Below are 21,136 nucleotides of genomic sequence, written 5' to 3' on the forward strand. Positions count from 1 at the left end.
AAAATGTCACGATAACAACATGTTGAATTTATGAAGAACATTTTACATTAGAGCTGAATTAGCGTACGTCGGCACCAAAGCAAGAGGAAGCTGAATGATGATCAATACTACGTATTAATAGTCGTTGTATGCATGTTGTAAAGCTTTGCCAGGAGAAATGTATGGAACTTGTGCAATTATTATTTATTGTCTTTCTCTCCCTCCCTCCCTCCCGCTCTCTCTCTCTCTTGGTTCCTGGTATCTCTGCAGCATGTATTTATCTAAATATGTCTTGGGACAAAATCACACTGCCGTCTGGGCTGTGGGAAACACACACAGACACACACACACTCACACACACACAAGCCGCTAAGAGCAGTCTTATTTTAGAGGAGCTCTGGTCAGGTTTTGTAAGAGTACCTCACCTTCCCCCAAATACAAGTCAATTTCACTGTGGGTCCCTCGATGCAGCTCCACCGTGGAGCCTTTGGGCCACCTGGTGCAGCTCCATTCCAGAACGCCTCCTGCCATTTCATACCTACTGTCATGTTTTCCTTAGTTCTAGGAACTATTTATGGCTTAAAGATGAAATCTAAGTAGGATCAATGAACAGAAACGACATGGGCTCTGTGGTGCAGCTGCTTGTCAGATCCTAACAGCCTTGTGGTGCAGCTGTGTACCTTGGTTTGGACTTCTGAGTCATGTTTAATTATTAGGAAGTTCTGTTGTGGGTGTGTGGGTTAGGGTTAGGGTATTAAGTCTGTAGCGCACACACATACACACCAACACACTTCAACCCACACAACCGCAATTTTGCATCCAGAGCCTGTGGTGTTGAATCAGCGGGAGAGGTGGCGTGAGAGAGAGTGGGGGGGGGGGGGGGGGGGGGTGTCTGTGCGTCTTTGAGTGTGAGTGTGTGTGTGTGTGTGTGTGTGTGGTAAGGACACTTATTTGTCTCTCGCCAGCAACCAGTGGCGTGAAAACCAAACAAAGGGCCCGGAGCTTATTGACCAGACAACAATCGTTCAGCGGCTGACAGCAACACAACCCGGGGGGGGGGGGGGGGGGACTAAATGAGTTGTGACACACAAACACACAAACCCTGGCAGTCTATGTACACCCCGACCCCTCCAGACCCTTTCCCACCAATCGGCGCAGAGGCCGTCGCCTGTCGCAGCCAATCAGTGGAGGCGCGGAGGACGCCCACTTCCTGTAACACAAGCCGCAGCATTCCAGCAGGTCAACTATCGCAGTCGTCTCTAAATGGACAATTAGGCAAGATTAAAGGCAACCTCCTCGTCTTTCTCCATTAAGTTAATTAGGAGGAAAAGACATCTCAAATGACCCACCCTCACCCCCTCCCTCTCTCTCATTCCTCTGGCTTCAACCAGCACAGTTGTATTTACAGTCACTGAGGAGCCACACTCTCACATCTGGAGGTGAAGGGGAACCGAATGGTGCAGGGGGGGGCCTGTCTCGTGTCTTTCTGGCCTCCTCCTTCCGACTCAGCTTCCGCTTTGTCACCTGCCTCTGGATCCGCTTTGCAGGAGCTGATGCTCCGTCGTGAGTGAGCATCAACCATCAGTCTCCAGGACACTTTGATTGGATAAAATCCCCCTGGAGAGGAACTCCTCTTCTCTTTGGACATGACGAAGCACTGTTAAAGGACTGGAAACTATACGAGCTTTACTACACCGAGGTGTGTTAGAAAAATCCAATCTGATGGAAATCAGTTTTTTATTTTTTTTAATAATATTGTATAACCTGGCCAGGTGTGGTCCCTCCAAAGGTACCAGGTGTTATCCACAAATGAAAGCGAGTCGTGTTGAATGGAGCCGAAGGATTTGTTGCATTGATTTGAACTTTTCATCTGCAAAGAGGAGGATTTGGCCATTTGGTCTTTCATAAGTTCCCCAGCTTTTCTTTGAAAAGTAAAGTTTTCGAATAAAGACGTTACATCATATTTCGAGTAGTAAAGGAAAAGGGTCATTTTTCCTTTTCTTCATCACTCCCCTCTCAAACCGATCAACTGTAATATGAGCTGCTTTAATGGGGGGGATGATGAAGAATGACCAGCGCTGGCACACACACAGACACACACACATTTACAGGCAAACACACACAAACTACCGGAGCAGAAAGTGAAGGTAACAGGATGAGGCTCAGTCCGTGTTATTAGTCAGGAGACTAAAAAGCATCACGTCACAGTAAACCTCCTTGATACACTCTGACTGACGTATAAAAGCCGTCTCAACCAAAGGCTCGCATTTTTCCATCCGAGCCGCCGGGCCTGGTGCTTTTTAAACCAGAAAGTCATTGCCCTTTGAGTAAATTCAAGGCTTTGTGTGTGTGTGTGTGTGTGTGTGTGTGTGCAGTGAGACCACAGTCTGTGGGGGGACCACAGACTGCACACACTGCAACCCACAGACTCCAGCGATCCTTCTATCTCGCCACTCTGTTTGTGCCCCCCCCCCTGTAAGAAGCCCCCCTGGGGGTCACCAGGGGTCCATCGCCCCGCTCCCTTCCTCCTCCACCAGCATCCATTCATCTATTCCTACACTTACCCATCATGCATCTGTCTTTGTCACCTCGCCATCTGCAGGTACTGCTCCACTGGAACATTTTCCCATGAGAAACCTCTTCCTCTCTGCAGGATCCAGGACTCCGGGCCGACACCTCCTGCCCCGACCTCCCACCCGCCTCACGAGCAAAGCAAAAACACCTAACAAAATCCCCCCCCCCCCTCTCCCTCGATGCTAGTCCAGCTCCCCCCCTCGGCCCCAGCCTCCCGACCTCAGACCACAGGGCTTTAATAGAAGGGCTAAGAGCTAATTCCTATCGCACTGCCATCATTCAATATCTAACCGAGGCTGACAGGGAGGAAGGTTACGAACCCAAAACCAGAAACCCAGAAGCAAACCTCCCCGTCTCCTCCCTCCTGCTGGGACCCTCTCCTTCAGTCTGACCCCCCCCCCCCCCCCCCCCCCCCCCCCCGATACCTCGCCTTCACTCTGCTGTCATCCTATCCACATTTCCTCTCTCTCCAACGCCCTCTCATCTGCATTCCTCACCACGCTACCGACCACTTCCTCCATTCGCAGAAAAACCCTAGCGCGGATGGGAAGAAAAATAATAAAGAGCAAGAGGAAAGTCCAAACACTGTAATTTAGATTGTGCTGATGGCAAAGTAGGGACATAAAGAACATGAGATTTATAATGTTAAGATTGGAACAGCTTCCTGCTTTCCACTAGATGCCTGAGAGCTCCGGCGATAAATAAGAGCCACGGAGAACAATTAGGGTTTTATAGAACAGTAATGCAGGGGGAGGAGGGGGAATGAGGCTGTCACTCAAACAAAGGTTGGAAACAAGAAGTAAACACGCATGATGGAGTACATGCACACATACACACACACACACCGTGTGTGTCCTTCTTGTTCACACGACTCGGGTCGATCTAAATGACGATTTGCTTTCAGCGAGCAACACTAAATAAATGCAGCAATAAATCTCGCCATCACCACGATGTCGGACACAGAGCATTAAAAGGGTTTCACGCTGCGCCCCCCGCGCACCCCCCGCGGAGAAGATCTCACACAATTCTGTGGCCTTTGTGCCAGAACACATTAAGAAAAATCAGCAGAAAATAAAACTCCTGGTAATCACCATAAACCACCAATGTTATTTGCTTTAATTGTTGTAACTGGTCCCTCAGTGGGTTTCACGCTAGTCGTCTCCAGTTTAGTGGAAGCCAAAGGAGCCCATTTGAAATGTTCATTTTCTTTAAATATTTTCTTTAGCCAAAGATTCAACCGGCCGAGACATTTGGAGACGTCCAATGTGTCAAAATGTGTCCACGGAATAATGCAATCAGCTACGCAGCGTTGACCCGCCTCACCGGGGGAAGCTTAGACGCTTTAAAGGGGGACGCATGCAGACCTGCTGAGGACACGTTGACATATTATGACACATTATGGAAGCTGGCGTTCTCCGTGAGGGACGCAGCCTTCCAACTATTCACTACTATGTTCTGTCCAAAAGGCATTTGTGACACTCAAAAGCTTTTTAGTGGAGTTTTCCTTCTCACTCGTCTGTTTTATCTCATAAACAGCTAAAACTTCAATAACGCCAAAAACTCAACAAAAAAAAGGCCATTCATTCAATATTTTAAGAAGGAAAATTAAAGTAGCTTAGAAGGCGTTCTGCCTCATGGAAAGTTTATAAAAGTGAGTGAGAGAAGTGAGACGTTTAATGTCCCAGCGCTGCTGTTCCCTACTAACACACACACACACACACACACACACACACTGAAATGCTGAACTAGCATATCGATATGGTGCATGTGTGCACAATATGAAACTCTTGTTAAATAAGCTGAAGCAAGCATAAAAAAGAGTGCAGACACAGGCATTCAAAGGCAAGCACGCACACACACACACACACACACACAGAGTGTGTGGCTTGAGCTTGAAGGCAGCCCCAACATACATGTAAACAACGAAAGGTGTGTGAACCTTCAACCTGAGGAGCAGACGAATAGAAAACTTGAGTGGAAAGAAGTAGTGCGGACAGAAAGGACACAGGGGAGGAAAAGGAGACAGCGAGGATGCACCAAAGGGACCGAAACACACAGACAGAGAGGGAGGGAGATGATGGTTTAACCTCCTCTGCTGCAGTGATGCTCTGAGAAAACTCCATATTCCTGAATAGAAATTCCTCAAACGTCCAACCAAAACATCCACGAGCCACACTCTCACCTCTTAAAATTGGCACACCCACACACACCCACACCCACGCACACCCACACACACGCACACCCACACCCACACACACTCTCTTTTTCACCTCTCCGCAGGACCACAGAGCGGCACTGTGACACCTGGCGCGGGACTTGAACCCTCAACCCGGATAAAAGGTCTCACATTGCACCGTGACTGTGTTTTTAAATGGATCGCTCAACACAACAAAGACCAGAGAGGGAGGGAGCGTGATGGGGGAGGGAGGGAGAGAGAGAGAGAGAGAGAGAGTGATGGGAGAGGGAGGGAGAGAAACGAAGATATGTGAAATGCAGAAAGGTGTACTCACAGTCGGCCCAGTTTGGGGTTGGACTGGAACAGAAGTTCTGGGAGGAACTGCAGTTTGTTTCTGTTGAGGCGTCTGTGAGGAGGAGGGAGACAGAGAAGGAAACAGATGCATTAAAGGTTTCATAAATCACTCCCATCCCGTCCCCCGTGTTGACTGAACTATCAGCAGCCAGGCGACTTGGATCACCTAGAAGGTTCAAAGGTCAGACTCGTGGGAAAGCAGGTTGTGCTGCTGTGTGTCTGTGTGTGTGTGTGTGTGTGTGTGTGTGTGTGTGTGTGTGTGTGTGTCACAGGTTATCGTCCTGTAAGCCCTCTAAACACATCATCTCCTCGTGTGCTTTGACCTGCGAGTCAACGTCTTTCTCTCATCTGCTCTTCGTTTAAAGTTGTGTTCAGTCTAATAAAAAACACACAAGTGCATAATATTTTGTCACTTTATGGGGAGATATAATCTACAGGGTAACCACAGAGTCACATCTAATCAGATAAAAAGGATTTCTTATCCGTCCTGCAGATAAACAAGTCTGCTATTCACAGTGAAACTAAAAGAGACCCTTCACATTCAATAAGTGGTGATTCAATACATGAGCAGAGGCAGAAGGAGGCTCCTTTTTGGTAAATGTGAAACTCATCCACTCCACCTTTTATCAACACAAACCAGTGGGTCTGGATGCCTTTTATTAATTAGTCAATTATTAGAAGAAGAAACAAGTGAAAAGCAACTGCTAATCAAGACGCTCTGCATGCAGGGTGCTGGGTTCCCCTTTTGGTTCATGCCACCTGTAGTTCTGTGATCCCGATAATATTTCTAAAAGAGATTTTTTGTTTCTCAGCTGAACTGAAAACAGCTGGAGTCCTTCCTGCGTGTTACTTACAAAACAAAATGATTGCTTGTTGAAGCCAGCGAGAAACACGTGTCACATATTTACAAAGGAAAGATGGAGCAGCAGCAGTGTGTGTGTGTGTGTGTATGCATGTGTGTGTGTGCACTAGGAGCAGCAGACAGATGGAGGGCAGCGCGAGTCGAGGGAGCGAAAGCGTTATCAGGCTACCAAAGCCTTCGGCTGATAGACGAGGCGTGGAGGGGAAAAAGGGAAGAAGAGGAGGACGGGGGGGGGGGGGGTCACGGGGGGTCACATGGTAGAATCTGTTCTGGAGAAGACACAGACACAAACCTTTTAACCCCTGCGATAATGATAACGAGAGCCCGACTTTCACTTCCACGCGCACCAACGGAAAGAGAGCTGTGCCCCCACCCCCCCCCCACCCCCGCCCTTCCCCCCCTCCATTAGCAACGGCCGAGCCGCGGTCTCTGGAACCGACCGCCGGTACCGAAGGGAAGCGCCTGATGGGCTGCTGCTACAGCCATGAGTCACTGTGAGATGTTCGCTCATAAAACAGTGTTTAAAGAGAAGAATCCTTTGTGTGTCTAATGACGAGTTCCTTCTGCTCGGAGCCTTCAAAATATTTACCAGGCCGCAAATCCACGGCCACTGTGTTCTCGAAATTTGGAAAAATGATCCGTGTTAGTCAGAATCCCAGGAAAGTCCAGCAGAAATGGTTTGGATGACTGAAGGGGAACTATTCCCACTGAATATTAGACATATATATATAATTATATTTATATATATATATATCGCAGTCAGGAAAACTAAATGAAAACATCATTTCAGATAATCTCTGATTCATTTTAATGTCCAGTTGAGGTGAGGTGACCACACCTGTGACCTTATGATTCATGTGGCTGTACCCACCCAAAAAGAGTTCCACGTTTTCCACATTGTGACGCCATAAATCACACAGACTCAGCACCACGACCTCTCACCCCTGAACTTTCACCCCGACAGCCATAACGCCAGAGACCCGTCACCGAGGCATTTCAGAAAGCCTTTCATAGTAAGAAAAGGACTTTTAGGACCCTTCTTATCCTTATCGCCGTCACTGCATTTCCCTTTGATGGAAGTTCACTTCCACCGATAAGCAGCGCTAACACATCGGAGCTGCTCACCCCTGACCTCTGACCCCTCCTGACTGACTCACCAGTAAAGCAGCCCCACTGATGGCCGTTATGCAGAATAAGAATGTGGAAAGACTCTTAACTCCTGTGCTGGAATAAATAAATGAACCTAAGAAGGAGACTGAGAGACTTAGAAGTGCACAACGTCACCTGAGAGACACATTTACAACCAGCCTCAGAACCAAAGGGGCCTTCAGGAGGAAACGTTTCTACCTGCACAGCTTTCTGTCATAAACATGCAGGTGTGTGTGTGAAGTGTTGTGCACTGACACATTGCTTCCGTTGACTAGAGCCTTGGTGTGAGCTGACACACACACACTGTGTGATGTGTGTGTGTGTGTCACTAGTCCAATATTTGTATGCGTGTGAAGTTGTGTTTGCTGCTGTACATTTGTACCCATTTAGGATGTTTTTAGGCCTTTTTATAGCCTGGTGTTTTTTTTTTTTGAATACCTGTTAAATGTTGGATGTATACTTACAGTCTCTCCAGCAGCCTGAGGTCCTGGAAGGCTCCTCTCTCCACAACACTGATTTGATTGTCCTCCAGGTGACTACATGGATGGACACGAAGACACAGAGAAAAACAGCATCATCGTACAATTCAACCAATGGTACGAAATGATTGTGGGGACCGTGGGGACATTTCTGCACAGACGTAGAGGTCTGGGCAGAGCAAACACGAGCTGCTCGCCAGAAATAAATAAAGACATTTCAAACATCCAGAGATATATTTGCACTTTTAAAAAATCGCTTGTCTAAACAATGAGTCGCAATGAACAAAAGACACGCAGCACTTCCCAAATGTCCACATGTAGTGAGCCAAAACAAACAGTTAGCAACCATCCCTCTTCCACCCCTCGCTGGACTCCATTCCTCTGTCCCCGTCTCCCGGTGTCCATCCCTTTTGTCTCCTTCCCGTGCTGCGAGTGGGCCGTCGTGTTTTTTTGTGTGGGGGGGGGGGGATTTAAGGTCTTCCAGATGGGAAGAGCGAAGGAGAGACACGCATGTTTATATTTTCTGTCTGAGGATGTTAAGAGTGACATCTCCTGAGTGAGAGGAGGGGGGCGGAGGACACCCCAAGGAGGAAGAGGCTGTGAGAGACGACGAGGAGGAGAAGAAATAACAACTCAGAGAGACGCCCGAATGGACGAGACGGATCGAGAGAGAGGAGCGTTGAGACCACGTCTAGTCTACATCAGCTCCATCCTGATAGAAGGCCTCTCCAGTGAAGCTAAAGGAAGACATAACTCTAAGAAGCCAGCAGAGTTTATTTGTCCAAACGAGGGATGGACGTCACGCCGGTTCGTTCCATGAGGCTCCATGAGGGTCTAACGCCGCACGCCTAACGTCTAACGCGTGGAGACAAGGGGGGCTTCCCGTGTGTGTGGGCCCTGGATGATCTGATGACTATTTAATTCAGGCCTTAACGGTGATGTCACCGCGTCTGTCAAACCCTGGAGGGGATCCCGACTCCACGTGTTGACACACGACGGGTGAAACCACGTTTACACACACGCGGCCAAACGTTCAGACCCGAGGCCCGATTTTCACCTACATCTGAATGTGTTTGGGATTACTCGCTTTGGCCTCGGTCTGCATGTGAGTCTCTGCCAAAGAGAGAGTCCTCGCACACGTTAAACAGCAACCAGTCCCATTAGTGCGCTCTAACGAGGTCGCAGGCTTCGTTACTAGATTTTAAATAGCACCAAACAAGTCTCATTAGCACATTTAGTTCTTCTAGCACGCGAGCTTTTAATGCACATCGAGCTCATTCAGCAGCTGGAAACAGACGTTTAGTTTGATGATACGTCAAACAGGAGTTGAATTATTTGTAATGAAAGTTTCACACGCCTACTAATCACTCATTACTACACATTACTAGCTTGTATACGTTAGCGCCGCATTGAGCTTCCCTGGGAAAAATGTAGCATTTAACTACATGCAACCGATTCCCATGAACAGGAATCACAAAACTCCACATGATGTGTGTGTGTGTGTGTGTGTGTGTGTGTGTGTGTGTGTGTGTGTGTGTGTGTGTGTCTGAGAGAGGGAGATATAGAGGTCTGGTAAGTAACAGTAATACCTGCAGATAAGAAGAAAGGCACCAAGGCCTTTCTCCATTCCTTGATATCATATGTAACAATGTGTGTGTGTGTGTGTGTGTGTGTGTGTGTGTGTGTGTGTGAGGGGGGGCTGTGTACACTTTCTCAGACTATCTTCCCTTTCCCAAGCCATCTCCTTCCCATTTCTTTAAGAGATTTAGAGCGGGGAAATGTCACGGCAGTTTATTACCAACCACATCAAACAAGCTGCTGGCCCACACACACACACACACACACACACTTTCCCTTGGTCCTTCTCAGCCCATACAACATATAGACAATCAAAAGGTTTATCTCTATTATAGTAGATATAATAGACTATTTGTTTTACTGACGGACACACACACACACACACACACACACACAGAGGCATGAACTTATTTCCACTCCTCAGTGCAGTTTGTGCTGCGAGTGTATTTTTATCTGCTGGTCTGCTTTAAACAGAGCGAGGAGGGAAGCTGCATGCAGCAAACAGTGATTATAGTTATTATAGGCCTTACACACACACACACACACATGCACACACGCGCGCACACACACACACGCCCGCGCACACACACACACATTTGAGCCACTTGAGGCCGAACAGTGAGAGAGTCCTTGAAGTCAATTAGGAGCTGAGAGGAGACGAGAGTCTGATGTCTTATCATATATCATATCTAACATATATCATATGTAACATATATAACATGTAAAACATGTATAACATATATAAACATATATAACATGTAAATAATCTGTGTTAACTGACAGCTTCCTGTGTGCGGGTTTGTAATTTGTGTTTCTGTAACACAACAGTTGTCGGTCCGGCTCGGTTCTTTTATTTTCTTTTTGAGGTCCCAAAGACAAAAAACATCTCTGAACATAGAATGTATCACAATGGTTGGAATCACTAGTTGTGACACATCAAGTTAGTTCGGCTCTTTGTGGTTCGAAGAGGAGACACAGTTACTGTTTTTAACTTTTTAAAGTACATTGTGGAAATATAAAGTATTGATTGATTTCTTTTTTCTTTTTCTTGGAGCTGAGTTTCACGTGCCGAACTTTATACGAATCCCCTCAGAGGAATCTCAAATATCTGTTAGTGATTTCTCCTTCAAAGGATTCTGGTACCTCTCGATGTCTCCGTATTGCACAACTTATGAAAATTCCGCATTATCTGTTTTTCGGAGAGAAGTGGGAGTCAACTCTGAGTAATCTTGTTTCATTTGAAACATTTGTTTCAGCAGTTTGCTCTCTGCATTCCATCATTTATGCACCAGTTACACATATCGTCTTGCTGCTCATAAATACTATTCAACCTCATAAATATGCAGTGAATCATCTGCTGCTCTGAATTCCCTTATTAGGAGAGAAGACTTTATTTTTTACGGAGGCTTGTTTCCCGTGGAAACACACGCAGGCCGCTTCGGTGGATGCATGGCAGCCAATCATTGTGAAGAAGACTTTAAATCAATAAAGAGAAGAAAGAGGAAATCCTCGCATCTATAGAACTAAATGGGTCATTTGAAGGCATCTCATCGAAGAGGTTCCTGTTGAGGTGTGATTATGTTCACACACGTATGATGTAATACTGCAGCACTGCTGCGTGAGACGCTGCGCTTCACGCTTTGTAGGATTTATCCTGAAATACGTCCCGCTATGACGATGTTAAGCAACAACATCTGCTTTGAGCCATTTCAAGATATCAAACAAACAAACAAATCGCTCATATTTTTCTCTGACTTGGAACGCGAACAAACAGAATAAACAAGTCGGGGACGAGAACACAGCGTTTGAGGTCTTTGGACATGAACCCAATAACAAACAAACGTGACAGAAGCAAAGGGGAGAGACTCACAGAATCCTCAGGTTCTTCAGGCCAGAGAAGTCCACTTTGGTGACTCTGGTGATGTTGTTTCTGTTCAAGTCCCTACGGAGAGAAACACAAGAGACATTTAGTAAACCGGACCTTCATCAATCACTCCATCACTACAAGAGTGTGTGTGTTCTCAGTCAAATTAGTGAATGCGTTTAAAGGATGGAGGGTGAGAACGGCCCGCACACACACACACACACACACACACACACACACACACGCACACACACACACGCACACACAAGTAAACAGACACACAAACACACAAACAGTCCGGCCATCCGTACAGGAACCGGGGCACACTCACACCTCTCACACACTAAATGATGAAAGGATTTTCTCCTTCCATCATCAGAGTTTAAAAGCTTATCGTGTTTCCTGGCTGTCATTCAATCTGTGTGTGTGTGTTTGTGAGTGTGTGTGTGTGTGTGTAGACTGGTTCCCTTCATACGGGTTTGCTGTTTATTGAAACGCTGTCGTTCTGGGGGAATTAAGGCAAGAAAAAAGAAAAAACACACACTCTCTCACACACACACACACACACACGACTCTCTTACCCTGGCTTTGTGCGCTTCCCCTCTCAGACGCACACAAACACACATAAACAGTCTGGTTTTGCCTGCGTGTGTGTTTTTCATAATACACCTAAACATTTATAAATCCAATTTAAGACCATATTAGGTTTCAAAAGGCTTCTTTAAGCTGCCATGGCGAGGTCCACTAATAGGAGCCATACGAGGGGGCGGGGCTTAAAGGGGCGGGGCTTAAAGGGGTCCAGTAGTCCAACCAGGGTCCTTCAAAGAACAAATAATGAAGCTCAAAATGTACACATTTTTAAGACCAACAGGGCTGGAAGGACTTCTTTTTGCCGGGGGGGGGGGGGGGGGGCACCCACGGGTGCATCCGGTGTGTCAGAGCACCCCGCCCCCCCCCCTGGATGTGTGTGATTCCACATCCTCGATGAGACTTGGTTTGACGCAACGTTGATTCGTCTTCAAGTATCCACTGAGTGACTCAATCCAAGTGCTTCTGTTCCACATCCCTCCGTCTCCCCTCCGTCTCCCCTCCGTCTCCCCCCCCTGTCTCCCCCCCCCCCCTCTGCTGTCTGTCCCCTCTTCTTCTCCCCTCCATCCTTCACTGGTCCCAGCCTCACCCTCTCTCTTTCTCTCTAATCTCCCCCTTTACAAGCTCTCATGTCTTATCTTTCGCAGTTGACTAAACACATTTTCTTTGCCTCCCTCAGTTTTTTCTGCCCCCCCTTCATCTCTCCTCTTTTATCTCAATCTCTCTCTTTTACAGTTGGCCACATTTTCCCTTTCTGCGCCTCCTCCCCTAATCTCTCCATCCTTATCTCCATCTTTCTCCTGGTCGCAGTGGAAACTTTTGCTCTCACCGAGGAAACCACTCAAACAAACAGACAGGCTACATGGCCAGGTGGACCAGTCCCCCTCCCACCCCCCCACCCCCCACCAACTAACAAGTGACAGAGCCGAGGTCAGTTCAGAGACGTGGATGTAAACCATGAAGAACACCAAGTGGATGATTTTATTCTGTGAGCTTCCCCGGGGGTGTCGCTGATCAACAGTGATCCCGCTCCCTCGTAAACGCTTCCATCGGAGCTAATAGATCCCGCCTCGCGCCCCTGGAAGCTGCCACAGTGCGGCGCGTTGAGTTATGGACCCATAATGCAAAACAGTGAGGCCTTTGTTTGGAGCAGAAATCCTGGAGGACTCAGGAAACGTTGTTTGAAAAGCACCATAAAACGCTGCTGTAGAGGACGTTGCAGCCAAAGAAGCCGGTGAGGCGGCCATTTTTATGCACCTGGCACCTGGTCTGCTGAAGTGTGAGTGACCCCCTCCCCACACCCTTAGCTTTAAATCTAACTGACCAACTTTAGCACAAAAGCTGGGACCGCTGTTTGTTTCCATTACAGGGAAGACGCTTGTGTGTGTGTGTGTGTGTGTGTGTGTGTGTGTGTGTGTGTGTGTGTGTGTGTGTGTGTAAAACAGCGGCATGAGACAAGAATGCAAACAGCAGGTGTTCTGGGAATTTATGTTCCATACAAGACCTGCACAAAGGCAGCTCGCCACCACAGCTCAGCCCAGACCAGTGAAACCAGTGAACCCTCCAGTCTGGCTGCTTTGGGCCATGATACTGATTGACTGCACACACACACACACACACACACACACATGTTCGGGTGTGGAGGCCTGGTTCACAGCAAAGTTTTATTGGTGGTTAAACCACACAGATGAAGAACTGTTAGAGATGGACTCCTGGAGGAGGACGCTGGACTGATTGATTGACACGTTGAAGTGTAAATGTCTCCCTCTCCGATTGCAATCCTTCCTGTTTTGGTTTTCTTGACCTTTGACCTCTGTTTGTCTGGTCCCAAAGTGAGGAATTAACTGCCGCTGTTCTGTCTCCGTCTCACTGGGACATTTCCTAGTTTCCTCTCTATCTCTCCATCGCTCCACCCGTCCATCCTTTGTTGTTCTGCGCCCGATCCTTCGTTCCCCAATGCGCCCGCTTCCTGTGCTAATCTCCTGTTATTTGTACCGCTTCACTTTCTTCTCCTAAATCCTTCCCTCTCTCTTTAGATAGGTATGCTCAATTTCGCTCTCTAGATCTCACGGTTACGTGAAGGAATCCTAATTGGCTTCTTCCTTTTCCTCCCGAGCGCAGAGGACGGCGTCGACCTGCTTCTAAATTACACTTCATCGCCGCTGCCATCCAGCAGCCTCCAACCGATAAGCAAACCAAAGTGTTCAGTGGAAGGTCCTCGTTAGGTTCCCATGGGAGTCCACAGAAGAAGAAAACAAACCTTACATACCGGAAACAGTTGAGAATGTTGTAATAATGACATATTACCTCCAGAAAGCTCACAAACTTGGTTATTAAGGATAAGGATTATATACACATCGATGGGAAAACTGTTCTTTTATTCACTTTAATCTACCCGTCCGCTCTCATTTCAGTAGTTGAGTAGAATTTAAACATTCTCTGAATGAAAATAGTTAGCTTATTTTAATATCTGACTCTTGGCCAACTCATTTAAGTAGAAGAAGCAGACTGCAAATTGATATTGAAAGTGAAAGACAACAGAAAAGGTTGCAAAGAACGACCGTTTCCTGCTGTTTGGAATCCGTGTCATCGTGACACTAATTGGAAGTGAGCTCTCTCCTATTACAGGACGCCGCTCAGCAATCATCGTCACACACACACAACTGACACACTCGTACACGCACATACAGAACATGCAGAGCGTCCCTTTGGCGTATCGCAGGTTGCTTAAAGGCTCCCGTTGATATTAAGCAGACTCAGTATCCATAAAGTGAGGTTTTCAGGCCGAATATTAGTGAATGAACCTTTTCAAACTGCCGCGGCCTTCAAAACCAAACACAGTCTTTATGTCATATGTCATTATGCATACAGCATACAGCAACATAAAACATCGAATAATATCATTAAACTCAACATTGACACTAATTAATTGACTCTGAAAAGCAACCCAATTACTTCACTCGGTTTACGTACCAGTCGTATAAAAAGCATGTGAGCCTCATCAGGTTGTGTTGGTGTGCGACGCGTTAGCCGGCAGCGTAGCAGCATGTTAGCTGCCAGCGCGTTAGCCGCCAGCGCGTTAGCCGCCAGCGCATTCTGACACTTGACATTTAGCATTTCATCCAGACGTTTGTCACAAAGGGCCCATTTCTCTCAAAATGACTGTTCTTGACATTTGAAAGGTCCAGAGTGCTGACAGAGGACGTGGGACAAAGCAGAGAGACACTGAGTAGAAGACAGCTGAAGGACTCGTTGGACTCCATGAAGGGGAATCCTGTGTGAATGATGGTCACTCTGAGGACTCTCCGGGCCAAATGGGCTGTGTTTGGTTTGCTCTTTTCTCAGTTTATTGGGCTGCGTTGCTTTTGTCTAGATTTACTACTACCGTTGTACTGACGGTAAATGGGGGGGGGGGGGGCGGAGAGGCAGCCTTTGGCCGCTGGAGGGCCACTTGACGAGAACAAGGACCGCTGAAGTCTGAAATAAAACAAGAGAGAAACAAAGAGACGCAAGAACACACACATGCAAAGTGCAGCTTGCAGCCGCTTCATCGGCATGAAGAAAAGGGAAAAAATAAGGTGGCAGTCGCACACAAATGAAGTCACACAAACACTCCCTGCAGACGGCACGTGATGGGATGCTTTGGTCTCTCTCTCTCTCTCTCTCTCTCTCTCTCTCTCTTCAAAGTTTCCAGCTACAACGAGATGTTTAATGCGGTGGAAGCACTGCGCGTGGTCATGTGGCCTGATGATGAGTTTGTGTGTCTGTGTGTGGCTGGCTGCACGCCTACATTCTCCTCCCCTGCGTGTGCACGTGTTTTGGTGTGAGAATGCTTGTGTCTTCGCTCTTGTACCGTCTCTGTGAGGACACATTTGGTGATGATGTTCAGTACTTCAAAGGGTTGTTCAAGGGTCAAAAGACAATTATAGCTTCACGCAACCTGGGTCTTTTTTTTGGCAGATCTGCTCAATCAAACTGTCATTGTTTTGTATAATTATCTCACATTACGCTTCGATTCGAGACCACAGGCGTCAGAGCCTCGTTTTAAACAAACTCCAGGTTAGCAGAACTTACTTTGAAGCTAAAATGACGGCAAACTGGGGAATAATCACCCAAATTATTTGCGGTGAACATCCATCACAGTGAAGGAAACTTCTCTGCGGTGCTTTGATGAAGCACACGTTCAGTTCTTGTGCAAACAGTTGTTTCTGAGCACTGATGGATTTCAGGTGCTTTCGCTTCTGGCGAAGCCTACAAGTGAAGAAGATTAGATAATGTCGATGGAAGTCTCCTAACTTCTCATTTCTCATTCTCCCTGCCAGACCTCAACATGTGAATGTGAAAGCCGAGTGCCGTGGACGAGCTGCTCTTTCCCTCTGCGGGATAAGTTTAGACTTTAGGTTGGGTTTGGCACCGCGGTGGAGAAGGTTAGGGTAAGGGCCTCGGAATGCATTATGTCACAGAGTGTCCTCGCAAGTGCACGACAGTTATGTGCACATCGGTGCAAGTGTGCGTTCGTTTGTCTGCATATATTTTCCTGTGCGCACGCCAGGGAGTGTGTGCATATTGTCTGTGTGCAGTGAGTATCAGCCGCTGACCCAGAACTATAGACTAAATATTGGTTACCCTCACTGGGGCCATTTGCCGTACCATAACTCAATCAGAGATAGTTGGAAGGCCACAAAATGGATCCCACCAGATGGACACAGAAGATAGGCGTGACATTAAAGAGGCTGTCTGAGAACAGCAAGCTCATTGTGGCTTCAGCCTCTCGGTTTAGACTCGTCTGCTAGAGCAATAACCCTCGGCTGCCCCTCGCACGTATTACATCACCGCCATGGGCCAGGAGCAGAGACGATGAGGCGTGTGCGCTGACCGGCTCACTGGTTTCCACAGAAGGTCGGTAAAGAGGCATCGCAGTGGGTTGGTGGAGGCTTCTCACTGGTGGACTGAGGCGTGAGATCGGCACAATTAGCCCTTCTGCTTCATGAGCAGGTAAGCATTAAAATAAAAATCCCCGCCCCACCACGGAAAGCCGTTTTAGAGTGGAGGGCGTCCACTGACCAGTCAACACCAAGCTTTGATAAGAGCCAGAAGCAGAGGCTGGCACACACACGCACACACAGACACACACTCCGTGGTAGGTTGGCACACTGAGGGGAAATGGGAGCTGTGAAAACCCCACTGGAGAGTCGGTGCTGGTGCTGTGTGTTGGCGCAGGAGGTGGAGGTCAGAGAGAGACAACTTTAAGGAGGAGGCGAGGGTGGGAATAAGAAATGGATGACGTTATTACGAGGAGCGCAGGGGAATGGGAAGAAAGTACGAGAGACATCGGAAAGAGAAAATGTCGAGATGAGGAGTTGGACGGGAGAACAACATGAAGGAACTTTGTCCCGTGCCAGAGCAAAGAAAGCAGAGAAGGTGTTGCTCGTGAAATGAAGCGGCCAAAAGCTTCCTCAAAGTGCCGTTAGTGAAAAGAAAAACAGGCGGTTCGAATCAGGCTTGGTTTGTGTCGAGTCGGCTAAGGCAGGTTGCCGCTTCCAGCAGTGAACTCACTCGGCTACACACACGGCATCAACACTCCGTCTGACATACAGAAAACATGTCACCATACATGTGACCCTCCCCCCCCCCCCCCCCCCTCCCAAAGCACCCTCCAAAAAAATCATTCTGATTCCAGCTCATCCAATAAAAGCACCGCTCAGAGTTTACGGCCTTCATTTCTTCATTTCCCTGCAGTTGGGGCAACAGTTTGGAAATTTGCAGCTCAAAAAATCAACCCTTCAGGGTGTGTGTGTGTGTGTGTGTGTGTGTGCGTGTGCATGCGGCCCCTGTTGGGCAGGTGTGAATTGTGTGAATTGGACCCCGGAGAGAAAAGCCGTCCCTATTTTCACATCATTCTACCCGGCCTCGTTAAGCCTGTTAAGCCTCCCCCCGAAACCCTCCACTCAAATTAGATGCAAATGAGGTCTCAAGTGGCTCCGAGGACGTTACGGAATGGACTGGCCTGAGGAGATTTGCGGGGAGGGCGTGCGTGTGTGCGTGTGTGTGTGTGTGTTTTAAGTGAACTGCCGGGGCCACGATTGTTAACCCTTCCAGACGCTCTGTTTACAGTGGGGAAGGAAACGGGGGCTTCAGAGGAGAATCATCGTGTGGTTGTGACAGGTGGACTCTGCTCTCACTAATCCTTCTACGTCAAAGTAACTGAGTAATAAAATTGGGGGGGCTGGGGGTCTAAAAGGACCACACGAGGGACTCTCAACCCGTTTCCATTTGGACTTTTTGACCCTCCCCCGTAGTGTAAACGGTACATGTGGCTTGAGGCAGAGCGATAAAGCGAGCTGTGAAGCAGAAGCTGAAGAAGACTTTTCCACTGAAGATAAGGCGAGTCATGCCCCCCCCCTCGGATTCCTCCTCATGTAACTGAACAGTTCTGAAAAACTGAAAGGGAGAAAACCGACACCTCCCCATGTCAAACTGTCATGAGATGCTCCTCAGCAACAACACTCGTCTCACTTTGACCTCCCGTGACCTTTACAACCGAGTCTCATCCCATCTCAGACTCCCTGAGATGTATCTGAGAGGGAGAAGACCTGGGTAAATCACAGAAACATAAACACACAGGGAGGAGGGGGGCGGGGGGGTACCTTAAATGTCCCCCCCCCCCCCCCCTGGGGACCCCCTCATCCCACCTCCCCATTACAGCCTGCTCTAATTATTTATTTTCCTCGGGTGTAAATGTCTTCAGGGGATTGCTGTGTTAAAGCCAACAGGTCCTGGGGGGGGGGGGGGGGATGGATCACACCAGCCAACCCAAGCAGACACGAATACACAAACATATCTAAAACAAACTCGTATAGCAGTAAGAAATGCACGGACCTATGCTAATCATGTCTTCAAATCCATTACCCCCCCCTGCAGTCACACCACCCCCCCCCCCCCCACTTCCCTCTGATTGTGTTTGTTGTCTCAGGGTCTGTTGGTGATCCCCTGCAGGGCTTCTGGCTGCTCCGTTATCGTGCATAATCACTTCCATACCTTAACGCCATTGGTGTGTCTGTGAGTGCATGTGTGTGGCTGGGGGGGGGTGGGGGGGGTGTATACGTGTCAGGATCAGGCTAGAGGAGGGGGGGGGGGCAGCAGCGGCTGTCAGGGGTCCGTCTCTGCCTTAGGAATGAATACCATTTGAACCTAAATGTCACCAGGTTTCCAAAAACACGCGCAGAGTAATTCTTCAAGAGGAAAACGATTGTTTGGGATTTCAACAAGTCGCTGAGGAGCCTTAAAGTGCGGAGGGAAGGTTACGAGACGCTTTAAGGGGCTCGCTGCGTCTCCTCACCTTTCTCTTGACCTGTTTAAAAACCAAACGACTCGCTCTAAAGCTGCTCACCACTGTTTTCTTAACTCCCTCCATTCACCGGGGTCACTGGTGAACTTTGGGCCAGTGTAATGTGCACCATCTATTATTCCTTCAGCCAGGAGGTACACTGTACCCCCCCCCCCTTTGCACTTTAGCAGCTTAATGCGTCTAAGAGTTGCAAACGCCACTTCTTTTTTAGAATTAATGGCAAGGAAATGATCAAAGTCAGTCAGAGCTGATTAAAGTTTAATAATAGGACAGTGTCATTTAATGCAAAATCAATTTAAAAAATGATTATTTGGTTTACAATTAAAACTAATTTATTAAGACTGTGTTCAGTGATTCGTTGCAGTTCAACATGGAACTTTATTTTTTTTAAAGAAATGCATTGATTCATGAATGAAGAACGCAGCTTGAGAAATTCATGACGTTTTCATTTAGTTTGATTTTGAAAACTTCCTCCCTAAAAGTTTAAAATCGGTCGTGAAGGCGACGGGATGCTTTCACCCGCCCGGCGGCCACGGGGCACCTCTCACATTTAAGAGACTCACACATATGTATGTATATATATATATATGTGTGTGTGTGTGTGTGTGTCTTAAATGTGAGTGTATGTATATGTATCTATGATTTGAGTGTCACTTACAGGCGCTCGGCATTCCTCGGCACTCCTTTGGGGACGCTCTTCAGACCGAGACCCTGGCAGTCCACATGCGACCCGGAGCAGCTGCACTTGTGCGGGCATCCAGTCACCGAGGCGGCGCACACCAGCAGCGGCAAAACCACCGCCCAAAGCCGGCAGAGCGAAGCCCGCTTCTCCGGTCCCGTCGGACGCATGGTGTCCGCTGGAAAGGGAGTCCCGGACCGAGGGGGAGCTGAAAGTCCGCGCGTGGGAAGTGCTGCTTGTGGAAGTAAGGATCCCGAAGAAAAAAAAGGGTCAAGAGAGGTCGTTGGAAAATAAGTGATGTTGTAGAAGTTCACCAAAGTTTCTGTGAAGAGGATCGACCGGTCGGAACCTCCATGGAAGGAAGAGGGTGTCTCAGTGCTGCCGGACGGGAGGTCACCAGCCGGACTCCAACTTTCCAAGGTGAAAATGTTCAGCTTGGGTGTAACCTCCTCCCAGGGAACATCCCCTCGCTGCCACAGGGAGAGTTTCGCCTAATCAGTGGTGGGGGGTTGGGGGGGGGGGGGCGCAGACTGAGGTACACACACTTGTGCTTGGGTTTCCCCCAAAGTCCTCTCCCCCCCCCCCCCCCTGTCCCCCCCTTATCTCGCTGCGTAAAGGCTCGCATTCTTTCCCACACACGCGGATAAAAGTGGACGCGTCGGTCCGCGGCGGCGCGCATACTTCAGCTCATTTCCCAGCAACTCTTTGCTCTTTTCATCACGGCCCGTATATCATCTTAACGATTTACTTGTGATCGTATAGTTGGTTCGGAGCCATCTATTTTATGAGCCATCTCGCCAAATACTCCAATTCATCATCTTTGGGGAGGCTCCGCGTGTCAGCGTCATTGATTCATGCGGCGCTGATAGAGCGATCCGCTGCAGAGGAATGTTCCGCTTTATTTCTCCTCTGTTGGCAAATACCACAATGACTTGAACGAGCATTAACACGTGGGTTCAGAAGCCTCGAATTCATTCCCCGAGTGGAGGTGACGGTGGGCTTAAAGGACCATTCCACGGGTTTGTGTTTCCAGATGATTTGCTTAGGAGCACTTTTTAAGATCCTCCACTGGTTTCCAGTTGTTCAGCGCAGCAGACTCTCTCCAGAGGAGAGAGGGGGGGGGGGGCGAGGGGGAGGCTCTGCTGCCCTCTACTGGCTCATGGGGACACCTTCATGGTCTCTCATTGAATCAGTGTCCTCCCAAACTGTGCCGTGATGTTTGAGATGTTCCTCAAAGCTTGGTGAGAAACTCTTCTCGAGTCTGAAGAGCACGGGCTCGTCTTCAGGTGAACTATGTCACGCTCACACCTGAGAGTGGACCGGCCTTCAGTGGTAGCTGCTGAGGGGGGGGGGGGGGGGGCATCCCGTATCAGGGATAGAAGAAGAAAAGTGTTGGCTTTCTGTCAGAATTCCCTGTCCATTGTTGTATGAGAAAGCGATGCGATGGAGATCATGATCCTGTGAGGCAGCCTGAAGAGGATGTAATGAGGTCAGGATAGCACAGCC

At 48.3% G+C, this 21,136-nt stretch overlaps 1 protein-coding gene across 1 annotated transcript in view; it reads right to left on the reverse strand.

Moving 5' to 3' along the window:
* Positions 1-20,102, reverse strand: part of slit3 (slit homolog 3 (Drosophila)) — a 135,394-nt gene extending 115,292 nt beyond the window's left edge. The window contains exons 1-4 of the mRNA XM_037461519.2: positions 19,610-20,102; positions 11,022-11,093; positions 7,559-7,630; positions 5,064-5,135 (exon numbers count right to left, since the gene is read on the reverse strand). Coding sequence (XP_037317416.2) covers positions 5,064-5,135; positions 7,559-7,630; positions 11,022-11,093; positions 19,610-19,800 — 407 coding nt within the window. The 5' untranslated portion in view covers positions 19,801-20,102. The remainder of the gene's footprint in view (positions 1-5,063; positions 5,136-7,558; positions 7,631-11,021; positions 11,094-19,609) is intronic.
* Between the last annotated feature and the right edge of the window lie 1,034 nt (positions 20,103-21,136).

This window comes from Pungitius pungitius, chromosome 2 (genome assembly GCF_949316345.1).
Source record: "Pungitius pungitius chromosome 2, fPunPun2.1, whole genome shotgun sequence".
NCBI classification, from domain to species: domain Eukaryota; kingdom Metazoa; phylum Chordata; class Actinopteri; order Perciformes; family Gasterosteidae; genus Pungitius; species Pungitius pungitius.